Source organism: Oncorhynchus clarkii, chromosome 8, assembly GCF_045791955.1.
Source record: "Oncorhynchus clarkii lewisi isolate Uvic-CL-2024 chromosome 8, UVic_Ocla_1.0, whole genome shotgun sequence".
Classification (NCBI taxonomy): domain Eukaryota; kingdom Metazoa; phylum Chordata; class Actinopteri; order Salmoniformes; family Salmonidae; genus Oncorhynchus; species Oncorhynchus clarkii.
In genome coordinates this window covers 26,361,787-26,386,464 of record NC_092154.1, presented here as the reverse complement: position 1 = coordinate 26,386,464, position 24,678 = coordinate 26,361,787, and the positions used below count along the sequence as shown (strand labels likewise).

The 24,678-nt window shown below is 39.3% G+C and overlaps 1 protein-coding gene and 1 long non-coding RNA gene across 2 annotated transcripts in view; both read right to left on the bottom strand.

The window, feature by feature from the left end:
- Positions 1 to 15,877: 15,877 nt before the first annotated feature.
- LOC139415423 (uncharacterized) overlaps positions 15,878 to 24,678 on the bottom strand; it is a 38,269-nt gene continuing 29,468 nt past the window's right edge. The window contains exons 30-39 of the mRNA XM_071163522.1: positions 22,673 to 22,900; positions 22,222 to 22,422; positions 21,957 to 22,097; positions 21,704 to 21,879; positions 21,288 to 21,452; positions 19,643 to 21,016; positions 19,395 to 19,436; positions 19,238 to 19,297; positions 18,912 to 18,981; positions 15,878 to 18,756 (exon numbers count right to left, since the gene is read on the bottom strand). Coding sequence (XP_071019623.1) covers positions 18,683 to 18,756; positions 18,912 to 18,981; positions 19,238 to 19,297; positions 19,395 to 19,436; positions 19,643 to 21,016; positions 21,288 to 21,452; positions 21,704 to 21,879; positions 21,957 to 22,097; positions 22,222 to 22,422; positions 22,673 to 22,900 — 2,531 coding nt within the window. The 3' untranslated portion in view covers positions 15,878 to 18,682. The remainder of the gene's footprint in view (positions 18,757 to 18,911; positions 18,982 to 19,237; positions 19,298 to 19,394; positions 19,437 to 19,642; positions 21,017 to 21,287; positions 21,453 to 21,703; positions 21,880 to 21,956; positions 22,098 to 22,221; positions 22,423 to 22,672; positions 22,901 to 24,678) is intronic.
- The window catches only part of LOC139415199 (uncharacterized), a 4,198-nt gene continuing 2,521 nt past the window's right edge, over positions 23,002 to 24,678 (bottom strand). Inside the window, exons 3-5 of the long non-coding RNA XR_011634946.1 lie at positions 24,245 to 24,354; positions 23,249 to 23,310; positions 23,002 to 23,161 (exon numbers count right to left, since the gene is read on the bottom strand). This is a non-coding gene — a long non-coding RNA (uncharacterized lncRNA). The remainder of the gene's footprint in view (positions 23,162 to 23,248; positions 23,311 to 24,244; positions 24,355 to 24,678) is intronic.

Here is a 24,678-nt window from a genome sequence, read left to right as displayed (position 1 = left end):
AGGTAGTCCTGGGGCATGGTCCTAGGGCTCAGGTCCTCCGAGAGAGAGAAAGAGAGAAGGAGAGAATTAGAGAACGCACACTTAGATTCACACAGGACACCGAATAGGACAGGAGAAGTACTCCAGATATAACAAACTGACCCTAGCCCCCCGACACATAAACTACTGCAGCATAAATACTGGAGGCTGAGACAGGATGGGTCAGGAGACACTGTGGCCCCATCCGAGAACACCCCCGGACAGGGCCAAACAGGAAGGATATAACCCCACCCACTTTGCCAAAGCACAGCCCCCACACCACTAGAGGGATATCTTCAACCACCAACTTACCATCCTGAGACAAGGCTGAGTATAGCCCACAAAGACCTCCGCCAACTATGCCACTTTGTTTACATACTCATCTCATGCATATACTGCACTCAATACCATCTACTGTATCTTGCCTATGCCGCTGTGTACCATAACTCATTCATATATCTTTATGTACATATTCTTTATCCCCTTACACTTGTGTCTATAAGGTAGTAGTTTTGGAATTGTTAGCTAGATTATTTGTTGATTATTACTGCATTGTCGGAACTAGAAGCACAAGCATTTCGCTACACTCACATTAACATCTGCTAACCATGTGTATGTGACAAATAAAATTTGATTTGATTTTTGATTTGATTTGCACCTACCCCAATGCTCTGTTTCTGATGACTGGGATGAATGCAGGAGCATTCCTGCACCCAGAGGGGAGTAGTTCAAAGGCCGGGTAGATTAAGTAAGATTTTACAGTTGTGCCTACTAAAACCTGTAAAATCTTCCCTAACAATAAGCCTTCGGTATCAAAAAATCTGAAATTACAACTTAATAGGAAGAAGGCAGTATATGCTGAAGGTGATAGACAGGCTGTAAGAGATGTACAACATGAGATCAAAAGACAGATGACTGTAAAGAATGCATTGCAACAACAACAACAAAGGACTTAAGACACAAACTTTCAAACGAAAGGAAACTTGGTGGCAGGGAAAAAACACATATTATGTAGGTGTCATAACCAGCCATAAAATAATACAATATAGTGTACGTCACAACAGGTGTAAATATATGGGTCATGACATTGTTATGACCATATAATGACAGGTTATGACACGTTACGTCAGCTGTTATGACATATTATATGACGTGATTATGACCGTGTAATAAGGTGTTATGACTCTGGCTGTCAAGTAAAGGCTTACCTCTTTTGCTACTACATTTATATTGATTACTGCATTTTTGGGTTTAGCGTTTGCAAGAAAGGTATTTCACTGTACTTATGTATGTGACAGTAAAACTTGAAACTGAAATAAGTTGACTTTCATACCTCCACAATCTTCAACTGATGAAAAGGCAGGTTGAACATGAAAATCTATCATGCTAGACTAATTTACTGATCTCACTCATGACACGACTTGTAGTCTTATTTTAGCATTAACTTTTGCTTTGTATTCAGTTACCACTTTACTGTAATGTCAACCATAAATGTGGTTATATTGTCTATGGGTTGGCCTATGTGTTTTCCTGACCTCACAAATTTGCATAACTACAGTGCATTTGGAGAGTATTCAGAGCCCTTTTCTTTATCTACATTTTGTTACGTCACAGCCTTAATCTAAAATGGATGAAAATGTTTTTCCCCCCTCATCAATACCCCATAAAGGCAAAACAAAATATTTTTTTTTTTGCAAATGTATAAAGAAAAAATAAATAAATGAAATATCAGATTTACAGTGGGGCTAAAAAGTATTTAGTCAGGAACCAATTGTGCAAGTTCTCCACCTTAAAGATGAGAGAGGCCTGTCATTTTCATCATAGGTACACTTCAACTATGACAGACAAAATGAGAAGAAAAAAAATCCAGAAAATCACATTGTAGGATTTTTAATGAATTTATTTGCAAATTATGGTGGAAAATAAGTATTTGGTCAATAACTAAAGTTTATCTCAATACTTTGTTATATACCCTTTGTTGGCAATGACAGAGGTCAAACGTTTTCTGTAAGTCTTCACAAGGTTTTCACACACTGTTGCTGGTATTTTGGCCCATTCCTCCATGCAGATCTCCTCTAGAGCAGTGATGTTTTGGGGCTGTTGCTGTGCAACACGGACTTTCAACTCCCTCCAAAGATTTTCTATGGGGTTGAGATCTGGAGACTGGCTAGGCCACTCCAGGACCTTGAAATGCTTCTTAAGGAGCCACTCCTTCGTGGCCCGGGTGGTGTGTTTGGGATCATTGTCATGCTGAAAGACCAAGCCACGTTTCATTTTCAATGCCCTTGCTGATGGAAGGAGGTTTTCACTCAAAATCTCACGATACATGACCCCATTCATTCTTTCCTTTACACGGATCAGTCGTCCTGGTCCTTTTGCAGAAAAACAGCCCCAAAGCATGATGTTTCCACCCCCATGCTTCACAGTAGGTATGGTGTTCTTTGGATGCAACTCAGCATTCTTTGTCCTCCAAACACGACGAGCTGAGTTTTTACCAAAAAGTTATATTTTGGTTTCATCTGACCATATAACATTCTCCCAATCTTCTTCTGGATCATCCAAATGCTCTCTAGCAAACTTCAGACGGGCCTGGACATGTACTGGCTTAAGCAGGGGGACACGTCTGGCACTGCAGGATTTGAGTCCCTGGCGGCGTAGTGTGTTACTGATGGTAGGCTTTGTTACTTTTGTCCCAGCTCTCTGCAGGTCATTCACTAGGTCCCCCGGTGTGGTTCTGGGATTTTTGCTCACCGTTCTTGTGATCAATTTGACCCCACGGGGTGAGATCTTGCGTGGAGCCCCAGATCGAGGGAGATTATCAGTGGTCTTGTATGTCTTCCATTTCCTAATAATTGCTCCCACAGTTGATTTCTTCGAACCAAGCTGCTTACCTATTGCAGATTCAGTCTTCCCAGCTTGGTGCAGGTTTACAATTTACCAACCCTCAGCTTCCCTCAGCACATCCCATCTATCTCTGCTGGCCACCCACTTCGTGTTTCTACGCAACACATATCTTTCAACTATGCTGTGAAGTTCAATGTCCAATTTCAATCTATCTAATCAAAAAGAATCTACAGATTGCGTGTTGAAGATAAATTATTCTACTAAGAGTATTAGATTATTAGTAATTGACTGACCCGGTCTCTCCAGATCTTCTAACAGTACTATTACTAGGGTCAATTTCAGATCAATGCTATGCATTTTCAGCCATTCCTGAACCTGAGACCAGAAACAGGCTACCTGAGGGCAATACCAAAATAAATGGTCTATTGATTCTGTATCCTCACAACAAAATCTGCAGAGCTTCCGTGATTTTATTCCCCAAATATTAAACATTTTGTTGGTGGCAAGAATTCGATATAATAATTTTAGCTGAAAAGTCTTGAATCTTGCGTTGTTTCCTATATCAACTCATACACCCTGTACCATGGAATCAGTACATCTCTTCCCAACTATTTTGCCATCTGTATGGCACAGTTGTGGTCCTCAAATGAAACTGGTATACTTTCTTATTTATGCTATTTTTATTCCTCCGCCAGTTTTGATCCTTGATATTGGGCAGACAGACCAGTTCCGTACCTCCGCCGGCTGCCACCTGCCTCCTCCATTTTTGGGACAATGCTGTAATCAATTGGTTGTATTCTTGGATTGAGCAGACCTTCCCGTACAATTCTGATAACTCCATGAAGGACACAACTCTACCATTACAATTTACAATATAATTTAAGAACAAAATACCTTTTTCAAACATCTTTCCCATAAATACAGGTATTTTATCAACCAGCACATTTGAGTTCAGCCATAATATTTGTTGTAATATTTGTTCTATCTTTTCAGGGGGTTGAAATGTAAATTGTCGCCAGCTCTGCAATGCTTGTTTGAAAAAGAGAGATACTTTGAAAAAAGTAATATTTAAAAGTATTATCATTTTCAATTAATCGAAAATGAGACATGGCAATCTGCACAAAGGCAAAAATGCAATTTTTAAACAATGGATGAGCTTTTCTTATTAATCTACTTGAGAACCATGTAGGGTTCAAATAATACTTTTGAATGAGTGAAGCTTTTAGAGAGAGGTTTAGTGCTCTTATATTTAATCGTCTCAACCCACCCTATTCATATTCATTATATAGATAGGCTTGTTTTATTTTGTCTGGTTTCGCGTCCCAGATAAAGCAAAATATTTTTTGCTCATATGATTTGAAAACGAATCATCAGGAGTAGGCAGCGCCATAACCTTTTGTGACTCCCGGTTGGTAAACAGGATATTTTGTCAGGACAAGATGCTAGAATATGCATAGAATAGGATAGAAAACACTCTAAAGTTTCCAAAACTGTAAAAATATTGTCTGTGAGTATAACGGCACTGATGTTGCAGGCGAAAGCCTGAGAAAAATCCAATCCGGAAGTGCCTCATGTTTTGAAAGCGCTGCATTCCAATGGGTCCCTATTGAGCAGTGAATGGGCTATCAACCTCTTTCTCCGTATTCCCGAAGGTGTCTACAGCATTGTGACATAGTTTTACTGAAAAATACCCGTAGGCGGCTACATTGCGCAAGTGGTCACCTGATGCTCCCAGAGAGATTCTCACGTAAAATACAGAGGTAGCCATTACTCCAATCGGTCCTACTGAAAAACTAATTGTCCCGATGGATATATTATCGAATATATATTTGAAGCCATAAGTAAGTGAGTACACTGAGATATGACTAAGGAGTTAATCAGGGAAATAGTTCCATAAATAGTGTCACGCCCTGACCTTAGAGATCATTTTATTCTCTTTTTTGGTTAGGTCCGGGTGTGACTAGGGAGGGTACTCTAGATTTGCATTTCTATGTTGGCCTGGTATGGTTCCCAATCAGAGGCAGCTGTCTATTGTTGTCTCTGATTGGGGATCATACACTACTCAAAAAAATAAAGGCAACACTTAAACAACTCAATGTAACTCCAAGTCAATCACACTTCTGTGAAATCAAACTGTCCACTCAGGAAGCAACACTGATTGACAATAAATTTCACATGCTGTTGTGCAAATGGAATAGACAACAGGTGGAAATTATAGGCAATTAGCAAGACACCCCCAATAAAGGAGTGGTTCTGCAGGTGATAACCACAGACCACTTCTCAGTTCCTATGCTTCCTGGCTGATGTTTTGGTCACTTTTGAATGCTGGCGGTGCTTTCACTCTAGTGGTAGCATGAGACGGAGTCTACAACCCACACAAGTGGCTCAGGTAGTGCAGCTCATCCAGGATGGCACATCAATGCGAACTGTGGCAAGAAGGTTTGCTGTGTCTGTCAGCGTAGTGTCCAGAGCATGGAGGCGCTACCAGGAGACAGGCCAGTACATCAGGAGACGTGGAGGAGGCCATTTATCAAATGCCTTTTCAAAATCCGCTATAAATACCATTCCTGGCTTCTTATATGTTTCATAATGTTCTATTATTTCTAGTAGTTGTCATATATTATCTCCAATGTATCGTCCATGTAAAAAACCTGTCTGATCAGGATGAACAATACCTGGTAAAACCCTTTTAATTCTGAGTGCTATGCATTTTGCTAGTATTTTTGCATCACAACATTGAAGTGTAAGGGGACTCCAGTTTTTTAGATAGACTGGGTCTTTATATTTGCCATCTGGGTCTTGTTTTAGTAATAGAGAAATCAGACCTTCCTGCTGAGTACCTGACAGACTACCATTTCTATAGGAGTAGTTAAAACAATCTAACAATGGAGCTTTTAGTATATCAAAAAATACTTGATGTACCTCTACCGGATTGCCATCAAGCCCTGGGGTTTTTCCAGACTGAAAGGATTTAATAGCCTCAACAAGTTATTTCTCTGTAATTTGGACTTTGCACTGATCTTTCTGTACATTTGTTAATTTTCCATTTTTTATATTATTTGGAAAGAATTCGTTACCGTAATCTTCATTCAGTGGGAGAGGATGAGACGGAAAAGAGAACATCTGCCTAAAATAATTAGCTTCCTCTTTTAAAATATAATTAGGAGAATCATAGATGACTCCGTCTTCAGTAACGAGTTTCTGCAAATTATTTTTGTTAGCGTTCCTGTATTAGAGATTCAGGAAGAATTTTGTGCATTTTTCTCCATATTCCATCCAGTTTGCTTTATTTTTGTAATAGATTACATTAAATCATTCTTGAATAATTTCTTATAACTTATTTTGTTTCTCTGTAGTATTGTTTTTATTGCTATCTACCTGTACTATTAGTTCATGGATTTCCCTTGTCAGTCTTGTCTCTTTAGCCAGAAACTGCTTTTTTATTATTGATGAATATTGAATTGAATGACCCCTGAAGGTACATTTAAAGGCATCCCAAACAATAAGGGGATTTGCAGAACCTATATTATACTGGAAAAATTCAGTTTTAAATGATTTTGTCTTAGTTAAAAATAAGTTGTCCTCCAGTAAACTTTGATTACATTTCCAATATCCCCGTCCATGCGGAAAATCTATAAGAGTTATGTGAATGCCAATTTGATGATGATCCGATCGCATTCTGTCTCCTATTTTTTAACCTTAAGTCAAGACGATTAGCTTGATTAAGTCTCCTCCATGTATATCTCACTAGGTCGGGGTTTTTTAGTCTCCAAATATCCACTAATTCTAATGTGTCCATAATATTTGGGATTTCCTTAAGGGCACGGTGATGATAGTTTGTAGAGTGATTACCTTAACTGTCCATTGAGGTACTTAACACTGTGTTATAGTCTCCTACCATAATGGTTAGATAATTTGTTGCCTGTGTAACCAATGTGAAATTGCTAGTTAGTTAGCGGTGGTGCGGGCTAATAGTGTTTAAATCGGCAAGGGGACGAACGAAAGTTATACTGTTACATTGGTGCCGTGACCCGGATCACTGGTTGCTGCGGAAAAGGAGGAGGTCAAAAGGGGGGTGAGTGTAACCGATGTGAAATTGCTAGCTAGTTAGCGGTGGTGTGCGCTAATAGCATTTCAATCGGTGATGTCACTCGCTCTGAGACCTGAAGTAGTTGTTCCCCTTGCCCTGCAAGGGTCGTGGCTTTTGTGGAGCGATGGGTAATGATGCTTTGTGGCTGTCAGTTGTTGATGTGTGCAGAGGGTCCCTGGTTCGAGCCTTGTAGGGGCGAGGGGACGGATGAAAGTTATACTACCACACCTGTAAGTTCAATAAATTGGTAGAGATGTTTTCGAAGAAGTGTGGATCATCCTGATTCGGACCATACAGATTAATGAGCCAAATCTCTTTTTGGTCCACTTTCATATTCAAAAGGATCAACCTTCCTTGCGAATCATTCCTGATCATTTGCACATATCGACATTTTTGTTCATTAATATCATCACACCCTTTGAGTTCCTTTGTCCATGACAGAAAATTATTTCACCACCCCATTCCTTTTTCCACGCAACTTCATCTAAGGATGTAGAGTGAGTTTAATGTAAAAAGTATATGTTATATTCCCTTTCTTTTAGCCATGTAAAGACTGATCTTCTTTTTCATAATCTGCCAAATCGTTAGAGTGTTGGACTAGTAACCAGCAGGTTGCAAGTTCAAACCCCTGAGCTGACAAGGTACATATCTGTCATTCTGCCCCTGAACAGGCAGTTAACCCACTGTTCCTGGGTGGTCATTGAAAATAAGGATTTGTTTTTAACTGACAGGCCTAGTTAAATAAAGGTAAACTAAAATATACTTACTTCACCCATAACCATATCTAGATACTATTCTCAGGCTAAATTGACCATAATTAGTGCTTGTAAAGTTACTGCCATCAGAGGTATTATGAAAGTCAAAACTAGAGCTTTCAAATGTCTGATATTTAGAATTTAAGACATAGGTTCTATCAATTTTTTTATTTATTCCATTGCCTGTGAGCCAGATGTTAGAAAATTGAGAAAAATTATGAGTGTAACAAATCTGAGTAGGTTGATGTGTATGATATTGGATATGATATGAAAGTGTGTATGATGTCTGTATAAGAGTAAGACTATAATGTGTGATGTCCAAATAAATAATAACTCTGCCAATTTGCATTTTTGAGTGTCTGTGTGTAACATGTAGTGAGTATAGCCTTCATATTCATAATTGTAATCCATATTGTATCACCATCATAGTTGCATCATAATTACCTTTAACATCATTGAAAAACACACCCCAGCATTTCCACAGCAATTGACGTTTCACATGATCATGAAAGAGACCTTGCATTACTCTAGAGACGGCTTTACTACAGTACAAATGTATTCCGTACAATATGTTATTATTCCCCAATGCCCCTATTTTGATATCTTCCCCTTGCGTGTTGTAAAAATATATAAACTTGTAGACAAATACATTAAATAGATAGACAAACAATAAACACATTCAATTATAAAGCAGTTCTTGACAAAAGAGAGAGGGAGAGAAGAGGAAAGAGAGTGAGAGAAGAGAGCGAGATCAGGTGTGTGTGTGTGTGTGTGTGTGTGTGTGTGTGTGTGTGTGTGTGTGTGTGTGTGTGTGTGTGTGTGTGTGTGTGTGTATGTATAAGTCTGTACGTGTAAGCAAACATGTAATTGAGTACGTGTGTTCATATCCACTTCATAATGTTCAGATATTTTAAACAGCTCCTGTACTTTTTTTTTTCGTAACCTGAAGTCCCTGTAGAATTTAGTAGGGCCACGGTGTTATGGAGCTGTCTCGGAATAGCTGTCCATCTATAAAGAGTTTGTCCACAATGATAAAGGCACGCTTACCCTTCTCCCTTTGTTGTCTTTGTACCGGATACAGTCTCTTACGACGTTCATTTATCTCCTTGGAAAATTGGTAATTGAGACCGAATTTGGTCCCTTTAAGCTCCCTTCCTCTGCTTTTGATCAGCTCCTTTTGTTGGTAGTGTTCAAATTTTGCGATGATCGGTTGGGGACCCTTGGTCTTGTCGCTCCGAGCTCCAAGTCTGTGTACTCGGTGGAAAGCCACCTTGTTTACAGTCTCTATAGGAAGTTTCAATGCGGATTTCATGAATTCTCCGATTGCGCCCTCTGGATGATTGAATGCGTCCTCAGGAATACCAGAAAAAAATATATTTTCACGCATGCTACGACTTTGTATGTCTAGTAGCGTCTCCTTCATCACCCTGTTTTACCTGAGTATACAATCCGTGTTGGAATCGTGTATTTTTACCTTGGCTGTGAGTGTCTTGTTTTCTCTTTGGAGCTTGAGAATTTCACTCTGGCTGAACTTCAAACTCCCCTTCAGCCCTGCTACCTCCTCACACAACTTTTCCATTGTTGCATGGATTCCAGCCAGAGCATTAGCCTCTACCTCAATGGTAAGTCAATTGTCTGTGTCTGTAGATGAATCCGTTATTCTTATTTTTGTCGGATTAAAGTTATTTTGTGAGGTGGTCGGATTTTTCCACGAAGGAGTATGTTGTTCCTCCATAGCGTAAAGAGCTGTTGGTACTCGTCGATTTCCCTCAGGATCTCCTTGGTATCCAGATTGGCTCTATACTGAAACCAGTTGTTTTACGAAAAGATAACAACGAGTCTTTCCCAGTGACGACGACAGGTGTCTGTAGTACAGCCAGCTAGCACTCGTGGAATCCACGCAAAAAAAGGAGCACAAACTTGCAGTCCCAGCCTTAAAGGCTAACCGCGTTGTGGAATTCTTAATAACAAAACTTTAGTTTGGATTAAAATCGATTTAATGAAAAAGTTTTAATGTAAACAACAAACCGAGTGTAGACAGTACATCGTCCTGTTGTGCACTCTGATGACGCGTGACCGCTCTCCCTGGAAGGGTGGAACGGTATTGGCCTCAACCCCCACCATCGGGTTCTTGGTCACCTCCCTGACCATGGCTCTCTCCACCGATTGCTCAGTTTGGCTGGGCAGCCAGCTTTAGGAAGAGTCTTGGTGGTTCCAAACATCTTCCATTTAAGAATGATGGAGGCCACTGTGGTCTTGGGGACCTTCTATGCTGCAGATATTTTTGGTACCCTTCCCCAGATCTGTGCCTCGACACATTCCTGTCTCGGAGCTATACGAACAATTCCTTCGACCTGATGGCTTGGTTTTTGTGCTGACATACACTGTCAACTGTGGGACCTTATATAGACAGGTGTATGTTATACCAGTGCCCCCTGGTGGTGATACAAAGTAACTTTCTATGAACAAATACATTCAACCTTTTATTCAAATAATTTCTGTCCTACTTCTAACTTTTTATTCCACTATTGGGCCTTTACCCAATAACCCCTGCCATAATGCACAGACAAACAAACAATGAAACATACAACGCACTATACATAAACAACTCAACTCATTCACTTGGTAAATCTCACACAAAATTACGACTATTCAGAAACAACTCAACTCATTCACTGGGTACCTCTACAAAATAATAAAAAAGAACTAGTATCTGGGTAATTACGTCAAATAAAATGAGGTGATTAACGCTGAATCACCTCTGCAAAACAAACTAGTATTTAACTCATAACCGGCCAACCCCCGTAGGATAGGGCAAGCCTCAGAAAGCTTCGTCAAACCACCTCTGCAAAATAACTCTCAATCAAATAATATCGGCGACCCCCGTAGGATAGGGCAAGGCTTAGATGGCCTCGTCAAACCACCTCTGCACAATAAATAACTAGTAAACAAATAAAAATAAAAATCATCAAGCCTTAATTTCATTCATCCTGTATTGACATGCATTTCACCATTTCGCCTGTTACGTAAGTTTACCAAACTAGGATCCGACTATGTCATATTCAAAGTATATGTCTATATTTTAGATTGAGTGAGGTGCCACTTACTTGTTAGAGGGAAACCACACCAGTGAATGCCATTTAATTACAGACTTAGATTAAACGGGTGTCTGCTTACCTTATTTAATTTTGAGCTGTGGCACCGTGGTGTGGAATCTCCGCCAAACGGGGTGACACTCACTCCTGGCTAGCTCGCCAAATGTTAGGGTTCGTTCCTTGGTCCGTTCCTGGCTCATTGGTGAAATTAGCATTATGACAATATCTTTAATGAAATCATTCAAAAACCTTTATTAATGCAATTGCAGACAGAAGTTGACAATCAGGAACATAGCATGCATGTTTCCGAGTAAGTTCTGCAACAAAGAAAAGGTCCCATATTATTTAATCAAACCCGTGTGTGATGTCACTGCCTGCGTCATTATCTTTTACTCATGAAACCAAAACCATGCCTACACAGCTATATAAACAAGGATTTTAGTGTGGTATCTAAAAGCTTAGCAGTAAATGTCCAAGTTGATTTATAGTGGAATGTCTGACTAGTCTATCTCCTACTCCTCTTCTGTCTCAGTCACACATCTCTTTATAAGAGGCAGAGAGAGATATAACTAGAAAACAACTGTGGAACAATATTAAAACCTCATAATATATATATATATATATATATATATATATATATATATATATATATATATATATATATATATATTGTTAATCTGTAGTCTAGGACCCTATAAATGTAAAGAGGGAGGGGTCATATAACTATTAATACAACATAAGCATAATCAATTGTTTTAATACATCAATCATTTGGAACAGCCCCAATCATGACCCCTAGGTGAACTCCTGACAGAATCCAATCAAGTTGTAGAAACATCTCAAGGATGATCAATGGAAACAGGATGCACCTGAGCTCAATTTCTCATAGAAAAGATTGATGAGGGAAAAAATGAATTGAATCCATTTTAGAATAAGGCTTTCCGAATGCACTGTAAACTGAAGGTTATCATAGTTTCAGGTTTTATTAGTTGTATGTATGGGACACGCAGGGATATATATCGTCCAACGAAATGCTTACTTGCAGGTTCCATCTCGACAACGCAACAATAATAATAAACAATAAAACATTAAGAATATGAACATAAAGTAAATGGCTCAATAGAATAGAATAAACAATTTAGCATAAGCATAACACAAGAAAGCACACTTTATAGTCCAATACATGGAGGGAAGTGTTCAAACTGAGCCGTATAATAAGAGTCTGGTAGCATCCGTTGTGATGTGGTGTAGCATGGATGTATAGAGACTGAGTGTACAAAACATTAGGAACACCATCCTAATATTGAGTTGCCCTTTTGCCCTCAGAGGAGCCTCAATTTGTCGGGGCATGGACTCCACAAGGTGTCTAAAGCGTTCCATAGGGATGCTGGCCCATGTTGACTCCAATTCTTCCCACAGTTGTGTCAAGTTGGCTGGATGTCCTTTGGGTGGTGGACCATTCTTGATACACACGGGAAACTGTGGATCGTGAATAACCCAGCAGCGTTGCAGTTCTTGACACAAACCGGTGCTCCTGGCACCTACTACCATACCCTGTTCAAGGCCACTTCAATCTTTTGTCTTGCCCCTTCCCCCTCTGAATGGCACACATACATAATCCATGTCTCAATTGTCTCAAGGCTTAAAAATGGTTTGTTAACCTGTCTCCTCCCCTTCATCTACACTGATATAAGTGGATTTAACATGTGACATCAATAAGGGATCATAGCTTTCACCTGGATTCACCTGGTCAATCTATGTCATGGAAACAGCAGGTGTTGTAATGTTTTGTACACTCAGTGTATGTGTGTGTATGTTCGTGTGGGTGTGTGCATGAGTGAATGCATGTGTGATAAGATGCAGAGAATCAGAGCAGGGGGTCAGTCCAGTTCAAGTGTTCAGCAGTCTGATGGCTTGTAGATATAAATATTCTCTGAACCTGTTGGTATCAGAGTGGTGGTGTTGTTGATCCATGACAAGTCCTTGGTAGTGTGGATGCCGAGGAACTTAAAACTCGTGACTCTCTACTGCAGTCCCGTCTGCTTCCTGAAATCGACAATCAACTCCTTTGTTTTGCTGAGGGGAGTGGGAGAGGCTGTTGTCATGACACCACTTACTATCATAAAGTTATGCTTACTGTAATCTTTGAAGAAGCATCACGTTATGTTGTTCCACTCACTTTTAGGAACTAAAACAACGCCTGAGCCAAAGCCACAATCATGCAAAGGTTGGAAACAAAGCCCTAAAGATGCACGAGTATAGCACATCAACAAACTGTGGAACAATATTAAAACCTCATAATATATATATATATATATATATTGTTAATCTGTAGTCTAGGACCCTATAAATGTAAAGAGGGAGGGGTCATATAACTATTAATACAACATAAGCATAATCAATTGTTTTAATACATCAATAATTTGGAACAGCCCCAATCATGACCCCTAGGTGACATTATTTATGCAATGCTTATTGAAATCCAGACCTGCCTCTTTCTAAGACCTACATGTACTAGAAAGTTCACGCAGCATGGATAGAACAACTGAACTAAAGAAATGTCCCTTTTTCAGGACCCCGTCTTTCAAAGATAATTAGTAAAAATCCAAATAACTTCACAGATCTTCATTGCAAAGCGTTTAAACACTGTTTCCCATGCTTGTTCAATGACCCATAAACAACTAATGAACATGCACCTGTGGAACGGTTGTTAAGACAGAAACAGCTTACAGACGGTAGGCAATCTAACAGATACTGCCAAATACTTGATTGTATTTTACGAACATCATTTATAAAACTGCTGCATTTTAGTTGGATGCCAGAGCTGAGAAATGTTTTTTTTGTAGCATCAGTATGTAAATGGTTGTATAAAAAGTGTGAAATATACATAAGCATTTGAACTATTCTAAATACAAATGCATATTTTAAAGTGTATGAATTTGTGTCAAAACTAATGAGAATAGTAATATGCATATACACTACAAACCTGTGATCATACATAAATCACCAACTAGCATGGAAAAGTGAAATATGTCTAAAAAAATAACCATGACACAAATACACAATAAATGTGGGTCAATCAGAATCAGTGAGGGTCAGCGGTTACAATCAACACCACAGCCTGCATTTGGATGGTCAGCAGAGCTAGTCCTCTTATGAGAGTCTTACTTTCAATACTATAAATGATATTCATTCTCAATATACACAGCATGTTTCACATTATGGACTTTATATCCGTGGAGAAGAAGGAGACCGAAGCTGTGCCTTAATCATGGGTCCAGGATTAAGGCACAAAGGTGCTGTGCGTCGCAGCCGTTCTGAAGTTCCGAATGTGGATATAGAAAAATACATAAAACGATGGATGCAGCTAGCCCCTGACAGAGATGGAGGGAGAAAAAGGAGAGAGCGAGTGAGAAGTGACCAGACCTTGGAGGGGTGATGGAGAAAATTGAATGCCTACCAGAGCTTAAATAGAAAGAAAGCTTAAATAGACAAAATCAAATTACCTCTCATTGGTTCTGTGATCAAAAAAGAATTCAATTAAATTCTTTCCTGTTTAAGTAGTTTTTTAGTATTTTGATACGATGTGCAAGGCAAATGATCAGCTTTAAAAACGTTGTGGATGGGTATAATTTGTATGTATAAAATGCATAATAGTAATATTTAAAATCACTAAATCGGGTCATTTTGTATACACTTATTTAAATTTGTATCGGGCCGCTTCTGGGGGATTCTGTTAAGATGCCGGCAAAGTCGGCTGAATCCGGTAGACGGAAACGGGCCGATGTACTTGGGACGATTCCGGACAGTCGTTCATTTTGATTCTGGGCCGAGTCCAACACCCGATTCCGGGCCGATTCAATCAGTTCCGGCCACCCTGGAAGTGGGCCGTTTCTGGGCCAATTCCTCATTGCTAGCTGGGATGGGCACCCCCACAGCTAACACACACAACTTTATCCACTGATACTACACATTCCTTCATCTCATGCCCTCCTGCACACTTCTCAAATCTAAGAATCTCCCTCCTAAACACTGTAGTATTTTCCGAATTAAAGCTCTCACGGGATAACTGACACATCCTAGCTTGACCTTGTTGGGCAAAACTCTGCATCAAAACTCAGCAGGACAGACAATGTCTTCTCCGTTTGACCATGTTCACCACCGGGTCTGCGTCACACCAAACGGCGGAGAAAATGTTCTAAACAGACGCTTCAGCTTTATAGCCCCTGTGACTTGTCTGGGTTACCCCTTCTGTCTGTGGTATAATCGGCTGCATTGCTCTGCTAACTAGCTAGCTATCTAGCAGGCTAGCCCATGACAAGATGGGCTAGCTATCATCATCATAATAATTCTGTCAGGATTTTTGAGTCTGCCTGACAGGATCGAAACATAAATTCTTAGTAGCCAGCCGCTCCTTTGTCTAAGTACCGTATCTCTGGCCATCTAAACTTGGTAACGCCTACAAAGCTTGAGAGACGGCTGTTGGATTGTGATTGGATGATATCCAACGCATTCGCAGCATGGGGGCGTCCCAAGGATTCCAGATAGCACCCACCAAACTAAATTTAGAGGAACCTGCCTTTGTCCATTTACCCAAAGAAAGAGAACGAGAGAAAAAGGCCAACAGGAAAAAGAAACTCAAGGAAATATAAGAACATACACACAAGCTTCAACTGATGCAAAGTCAGGTTGGTCATGAAAAGAAGTGACTTAAGCAGTAGAAGAAAATACATAATATACATACAAAACAAAACGTCTATTTTGTTCAACTGATCTCATGACTTGACTTTTAGTCTATTTTAGCATGACCTTTTTTTTAGCATTAACGAAAAGGAGAAAACAAAAAGAAAGGAAACATCAGAGCAAAATGCAGGTCCTGGGTTTGTGAGAGGGTTGCTAATACCTATTTTTTACTTAAAAATTGCACCTTTGGTAAGGGCCTATAAGTAAGCGTTTAGCCGTAAGGTCTCTACACCTGTTGTATTCGGGGCACGTGACACATACACTTTGATTTATTTTGATCAGTGTGGTGCAAAGTCATTGGGAAAGCAGAAATCGCACAGTGAATATGGCAAACACGGCATCTTTATTGGGTAGATGGTTGAACCAAGACTTTTTTAATCGAGTTGCAGCAACACCGTCTGTGAGACAGGATCAACGAGACAAAACTCTTTGTTACTACTTGTGTATCCAACATGATCTACTGTAGAAGCATCTTCAACAATATATTATACACATTTAAAATATGCCCATTACATAAGAAAAGTCAATAGCAGCTGTATAACATGTCTTAATACAACGCACAGAAATTAAGTAAAAATGTATTTAAAAAAAGGCGAATTCTCTGTCATACAGTTAGCACTTGTCTGTACCAATGCAGCTAATTGACCTTCATAAGTTCCTGTAATTGTCTGGTCATCTATTATATTTGAATATTGCTACGGTTTCTTTGGAAATCTGAATCGCAAAAAAGAAAAAGTACTTCAATACCATACATCATTTAAAGTGCTATGTCTTGTTCAGAAGCTGGTTCAAGCTGGTCCATCATTTACTGTAGCGTCTAGACTCATAAACGTGTACAACAAAAAAGAGGCAAGTCTCTCAGACAGAACCCTTATACAGTGGCTTGCGAAAGTATTCACCCTGGGCATTTTTCCTATTTTGTTGCCTCACAACCTGGAATTAAAATAGATTTTTTGGGGGGTTTGTGTCATCTGATTTTCTCAACATGCCTACCACTTTGAATATGTTTTATTGTGAAACTAACAAGAAATAAGACAAAAAACAGAAAACTTGAGCGTGCATAACTACTCATCCCCCCAAGGTCAATACTTTGTAGAGACACCTTTTTCAGCAATTACAGCTGCAAGTCTCTTGGGGTATGTCTCTATAAGCTTGGCACATCTAACCACTGGGATTTTTGCCCATTCTTCAAGGCAAAACTTCTCCAGCTCCTTCAAGTTGGCTGGTGTACAGCGATCTTTAAGTCATACCACAGATTCTCAATTGGATTGAGGTCTGGGCTTTGACTAGGCCAGACTAGACATTTAAATGTTTCCCCTTAAACCACTCAAGTGTTGCTTTAGCAGTATGCTTAGGGTCATTGCCCTGCTGGAAGGTGAACCTCCGTCCCAGTCTCAAATCTCTGGAAGACTGAAACAGGTTTCCCTCAAGAATTTCCCTGTATTTAGCGCCACCCATCATTCCTTTAATTCTGACCAGTTTCCCAGTCCCTGCTGATGAAAAACATCCCCACAGCATGATGCTGCCACCCCCATGCTTCACTGTGTGGATGATGTTCTCGGGATGATGGGTTTGCGCCAGACATAGCATTTTCCTTGATGGCCAAAAAGCAAACTTTTAGACTCATCTGACCAGAGTACCTTCTTCCATATGTTTGGGGAGTCTCCCACATGCCTTTTGGCGAACACCAAATGTGTTTGCTTATTTTGTTCTTTAAGCAATGGCTTTTTTCTGGCCACTCTTCCGTAAAGCCCAGCTCTGTGGAGTGTACGGCTTAAAGTGGTCCTATGGACAGATACTCCAATCTCCGCTGTGGAGCTTTGCAGCTACTTCAGGGTTATCTTTGGTCTCTTTGTTGCCTCTCTGATTAATGCCCTCCTTGCCTGGTCTGTGAGTTTTGATGGGAGGCCCTCTCTTGGCAGGTTTGTATGCTGTTCTTTGTATGCCATTTTAATATTTGATAATTAACCAATTATATTAGGCCACTCTTGGCCATGATTACAGACACCTGTGTCTTTTGACACTATATAAACGAGTCATCCCGCAGTGTTTGTGATTATACCCTGATGAAGACAGCTTGGCTGTCGAAACGTTGGTAATTCAATTTTTGCATCTGAGCTCCTAGAGTGTGCGGCTCTCTTTTATTTTTAAGTTTTCTACTCCGCTAACCAGCACCTTGCCTAAATAGGTGTGCGTTTCTTTTTCTTCTAGAAAGGTTTGTTATGGTGCCATATTCTTTCAATTTTTTAATAATGGATTTAATGGTGCTCTGTGGGATGTTCAAAGGTTCTGATATTTTGTATAACCCAACCATGATTTGTACTTCTCCACAACTTTGTCCCTGACCTGTTTGGAGAGCTCCTTGGTCTTCATGGTGCCGCTTGCTTGGTGGTGCCCCTTGCTTAGTGGTGTTGCAGACTCTGGGACCATTCAGAACAGGTGTATATATACTGAGGTCATGTGACAGATCATGTGACACTTAGATTGCACACAGGTGGACTTCATTTAACAAATTATGTGAGTTATGAAGGTAATTGATTGCACAATATCTTATTTGGGGACTTCACAGCAAAGGGGGTGAATACATATGCACACACCACTTTTCCGTGTTATAATATTTTGAATTTTGAAGTTATTTTTTAAATTTCATTTCACCAATTTTGATTATTTTGTGTATGTCCATTGCATGAAATCCAAATAAAAATCTATTTAAATTACAGGTTTTAATGCAACAAAATAGGAAATGAGGATGAATCATTTTGCAAGGCACTGTAGAACTCACAACATTATTCCAGAAAAGTCCACAAATCTTCACATCAATAGATTCATTGTGTGTTGGACCAAGCCATGTTTTATGGCAGGTCCAGGTCAAAGGCTATAATTCTTGGCTAAACATACATTTTAAAAACAATAAAATGGTGCCATCTGCTTTGCTTAAAAGAAAGAATTTTAAATTATGTATACTTTTACTTTTGATACTTACGTATATTTTTTATCAATTACATTTACTTTTGATACTTAAGTATATTTAAAAACAAATCAATTTACTCAAGTAGTTTTTCACTGAGTGACTTTTACCTGAGTAACTTCATATTAAGGTATCTATACTTTAACTCAAGTATGACCATTGGGTACTTTTAGGTGTTGATGAAAGACTCTGTAGCACCAGTGCTGTTGGAAGAATTTGCAACTTCCGAAACATTGTAGACATCTGTCAAAGCAAGAGAAGTCAAACAGTTGGTTTGTTATAGAAAGCAAGGCAGGGTGATTATTTAAGAAAACAAATATTTAAAGTGATCATGTGATCACTGTGAACTGTGAACTGTGATCATTTCAAAATTAAAAAAAAATAAATGGTGAGCTTACTCCTCCTTATCCTTCTTCGGATGAAGTTTAATGCACTGGTTGATGATGTTGCCGCGCCACCACTGGTACTCTGGAATGGACAAAATAAATGATATACACTCATTGGGCAATCAATATTCGCTGATACAGTAGTAAGTCTTATCAGAGAGAACTGAATCTACGAGGAAGGCCAAAAGCAGCCCATTAAACTCATGGTTTAACTTGAGCATTCTGAAATTGCAAAACATGTCTAAATACAAGGATCATCAGTGCACATAGTACACATGTAATTAACATGAATCATTTGAGGTAAATATAGAAGAAACGGTGGAAAGAGATGTACTTACCCTCGTACGGTCAGAGCCTGGGAGGATGGAAGAGAACGTTCCTACTATAGCTGACCGGATCTGAAAGCACAGGACCATTTCATAAAAAAATCACAACACTCTTAAATGCTCTTAAAAAGGGTATAAACAAAAAATGTATGACTTTTCAGACACATACCTTGCCGTCTAAAAGTGTTCCAAACACCAAAACAAAGAAACCCTTTTCAAGAAAGATGAAAGATTAATGTACATCATACAATGTTGCCAATGTTGTCCGACATCATGAAAACAAATGTAGTTGTAAACATGTTGACATTTTACATCAGAACTCATTACTTGCAACTTTCAGTTGGAAAATAAAAATGAAATAAAGATTTCAGTGTATGGCACTATTATGGAAAATAATGCACCAATGTATTCAGTTACCTGTAGTGAATTGAAGAGGGCAAATACAACATGGATTCCCTTATTTGTTGGATCAATCATGGTTCCTACTCCCAGTCCCCAGGTAAGGCCAAAGAATGGAGTCAGAATGGCCAGACACCTGGCAATGACCACAACAGCATTTCTCTCATCTGGCTGGGTAGCATCCCCCACCCCTCTCCTCAGCATTTTGTACAGAACCACAATCAGGATCAAAAAGTTGATGACCACTATGGTCAGGGCAGGGATCACAAAAGCAAGGAGAGCCATTGTCTTGTCCCAGTTGAGCCAACATGCCTGGTTTTCCTTGATGTATCCACCACTAGGAGCTGTTGCTGCCACAGTAACAACAGCAATGATAAGAGGTGCCCCATAGCCTACTGAGAAGCCAATAGCCAGCATAGTTGATTTTGACATATGGGAGAAAACCAAGATGGTCCGGTAGAAAAGGAGAAGGCCTGAGATCAGCATCCAAAAGAACAGAGCAAGGTAGAAAAAGTGAATAAAAAACGTAGCTGCAGTACATGCCGATATAGGTGTTCTGGTGTCTTCGCCTGGGTTTTCAAGGGTATTTTTTGATATTGATGCACCAATAATGAACCAAATGTCGGCAATCAGGAGAGACACAGCGATGTTCACAATGGAGACATGGCGCATGTAAGAGGTGTTGTTTCTGGTCATGGCCTTCCATACACAAGCCTCAATGATGAGACAAATGACTAAGCTACCCATCGATATGCCAACTCCAACATAAGTGATTATATCCAAAGCATCTTGAATCTCTTTCGGAATGGAAGTTGACATCAAAATGGAGAAGGAGGTCAGATGGTTACAGTGACAGGTGACCCTGCCCTTCTCATTAGACTTCAGTTTACATCCTGTGTCATCCCATCCTCCAAGGCTGTTAAAAAGGCTGAAGTTCCAGAAAACACACTGAGGATTGAATGTGAGCGACTTGTTAAACTTGTCGAAGCTCAAGGAGACATTTTTAGTCGTTCCATTCAACTTCACCATCACTACAACACCATTGATGGTGTTGTCATTGGCACTTTGGTTGCTGCCGTTCCTGGCAGGTAACACATTTCTGAGGGTGTGGAACGTTAGAGTGGTGATGGTGAGGTGTTTGGAATTAGTCTCTGGAATCTCTATTAACACACTTGAATTTAAGTTTGTGCTGAATGAGTTGTCAAATGTGTCTTGGTTTAACTGAATTAGCTTTGTTGTCACATTAAAGGACGTCGTTGGGAGAGAACCTGCAAAAAATTCCATGGAGCCCAGTAAACTAGAGCTGGTGTTCTTATTTTGGTCGGCATTGAGAAAGACCCAGGATTCTTTTGCTTCATCAGAAACTAGGACATTCACTGTTTCTAGAATGTTCTGGGAGTCAATGAGAAATCTGAGTTAGGTCCAAACTTAATGTTAATACTTTCGTTATTCTTTTTCAAAGCAAAACATGCTCATCTCACCACTATCAATAAACTTAAGTCTATTTCATTAGTTTTACTTTATTTAAAGCATTAACTTATTTCCAAACTTCATGCATTCAAAGTATACTAAAACCAAGTGAACTGATATACTGTATATTTTTGTTTCTCTTGCACTGATCTCTACAGTTTATCTGTGCTTGTTTTGTTTGTTTTCAACATACCTTTATCTCAGACTGGCTGATATTCTTTGAAACGCTTGCAACAATTCTCAGAATATCAACAATGGTCGAAATAGTTGCACTTGAACTGACGATTTTCTCTTTTAGATCAACAGCGGTATTATTAAGTTTTGTTAAAAATTCTTCAACTGTTGCCTCTTTCAAGTCCTGCAGAGGAAGATATGATTATACTTAGCAAATATCCTGAATGTCATACACTTACATTTAGGACATCTAAGAGAAACATGTTTGAAAATAAATAAATATCACAATTGCTTACAAAACTCTCAAATCATACAAATGAGTTTTCCTTCAAATGGATAACAACAACAGAAAATCATGCTCCAAATTATAAATACAGTTAAGACAACGATTGCTAGGGTTTACCAGTCATGGTAGGTGTTATTAAAAAGTATTACCTGAGATGAGGTCAGTAGCTCATCGATTGCAGTCAAGACACAAGTGTCAGTCTGAGGTATCCAAAGTCCACTTTTACAAATCGCTGTCTTTATTCCATCCTCACCTTTCTTACATGGTGCCACTGATGTGTCTTTCTCTTGGCCACTACCATATTCCAGATTGTTGCAAATTTCAGCTAGAAAACATTATTTATTTTTTTAGAAATTTGAAACAGCAAATACTGTATTCAAAGACAGAAAATACGGTACTTACCTCCTACGAAAATAGTCAATTTTGTAGTCTTTTCATATCCTGTTGGGTCTTTCACTTGGCATGTTAATTTGACAACTTTGGATGATACATCACAGTTTTGAATTTGATATTTATATTTAATGCAATTGTCAGGAGTCTCATCTATAAATGATACATGTAAAAAAAAAGGTCAGATGGTTATAATATAGATAACATGGTTTATGCGTTTATTTTTTTGGTCTCTTGTCATATTGAAAAGGAAGTCTGACTTTCAACAAACACTTACTTGTGAGCAATTCTACATCGCCTTCTTTCCACATTAGTTTATAGGGAGTCTGCACACAACACTCCAATGGCTGATTATTCCCCGGCACACATTTGGTATTGATTTCTGTCTTCGTTTGAATAATGGGAGCATCTTTGATGTCAATTTGACCCATTTGGTAGAAATAGATTTCGTCACTCTTCAGAGTGCATTCATATTCCCCTGGGATGAAACAATATTGACATTGTTGAGTCAAGAAACAATATCTGGACAATATCTTTAACTTTGGGTGGGTATGCTCTGGGTTTTGAGATTTCAATGTTATAGAAACCAAAATGTAACAGTGATTAAAAAAAGATAATAAAATTGTCATGACACAATTGATAATATTTAGATTATAGACTCCTGCTTTCCAGCCAGGGTAGTTTAATTGTATTTTAAAAAAGCGTAAAAAATACACTCTTTAACTTACCTTTATCATCAGCAATTACATTTTTGATACCAAGTGTTGTCTTTTTTGATGCAAAATCATCTGTATTGATGGTGAACCTTCCAGTCGATGTTAAAACTCTTCCCTTTCGTTTCCACTCAACGCTTTTAATGGTACCCATCTTTACAGTATCAGGAGGTGGTCCACACTCCAGAGTCATGGTGCCATCAGTGTAAATGGTAGTTGGTTTATAACTTAATACTGTGCTACCTTGGAAAAGATTGAGACATTCGTGGTCAACAGTTTTTTAGACCGATATTTAAAGCATCTTTTATTTGGTCATAAGAATTTGCAATAATGTGATTTGAGAACGTTTTTAAGGACTTACTGCTATAAATAATATTGAAAGAGCTAATGTCAACTTGATAAACAGCTGGAAGTGATGTTGCAAGTCCAGCATTAGCTTTGTTAATTGCAGTGGGGTCTGCAGCTGTGGTCTTAACATCAAAGTTGGCTATAACACTTCCACGGCTGTTAACAGGAACCAAAGAGAGAATACAGAAATAAATACATGTTGAATGGAAACAGCTTACTTCCATAACAACAGTAGATACCTACCTGAAACTTGTCAATGCTGCTGAAATAAACCCTGGCATGTTCTTCCTATACTGGGCCTGGATCTGTGTGAGATAATGACATTGATCATGTAAAAAAATTTTTGGGCAATATTTCCAATGCACTACATGACCAAAAGTATGTGTAAACCTGCTCGTCGAACTATAGAGTTGGTCCCCCCTTTGCTGCTATAACAGCCACTCTTCTGGAAGGCTTTACACTAGATGTTGGAACATTGCTGTGGGGACTTGATTCCTTTCAGCCACAAGAGCAATAGTGAGGTGATGTTGAGCAATTAGGCCTGGCTCACAGTTGGCGTTCCAATTCATCCCAAAGGTGTTCGATGGGGTTGAGGTCAGGGCTCTGTTCAGGCCAGTCAAGTTTTTCCACAACGATCTCGACAAACCATTTCTGTATGGATCTCGCTTTGTGCACGGGGGCATTGTCATGCTGAAACAGAAAAGGGCCTTCCCCAAACTGTTTCCACAATGTTGGAAGCACAGAATCATCTAGAATGTCATTGTACGCTGTAGCGTTAAGATTTCCCTTCACTGGAGCTAAGGAGCCTGAACCATGAAAAACAGCCCCAGACATTATTCCCCCTCCACCAAACTTTACAGTTGGAACTATGCATTTGGGCAGGTAGCGTTCTCCTGATTAGTTTGCCAGACTGCCAGATGGTGAAGCGTGCTCCATCACTCCAGAGAACGCATTTCCACTGCTCCAGAGTCCAATGGCGGTGAGCTTTACACCACTCCAGCCGATGCTTAGCATTGCGCATGGCTTGGTTTTATACACCTGTCAGTAACGGGTGTGATTGAAATAGCCGAATCCAATCATTTGAAGGGGTTTCCACATACTTTTGTATATATAGTGTACATCCGAAGCATTCATAATCATTACACTGAAAATGTACCCTGGCTAGATAATTGGAGGAATAGTTATTTAATGCATTTTATTATTTACTTGGGCCAACAATAGCTTGAGTCATGTACTTACAACTGGTTCAATATCGTCTCTGTACTTTTTGTATTTGACACTATTTTTATCATTTAGGTCGTCGGTGAACTCTTCATTCATTTTGAAGGACATCGCCAGCAACAGAATATCTGAAACAAAAGAAGAAGAATGACAAATGTGCTTAAATGGAATGGCATTGTTGCTACCTATACTGTGTATCCTATTATTCAATCCCCTCCATATGGATTTGGACAGTGGAGATAAAGTGTTACATTTGGTTTTATACTCCAGCCTTTTGGAATTGAGATCAAATGTTTCATATGAGGCAACAGTACAGAATGTGTCCTGTTATTTGAGGGTATTTTCATACATGTCTGTTTTACTGTTTAGAAATTAAAGCACAGGGCCTCCCGAGTGGCCCTGAGATTAGAGATTTTGGGTTCGAGTCCAGGCTCTGTCACAGCCGGCCGCGA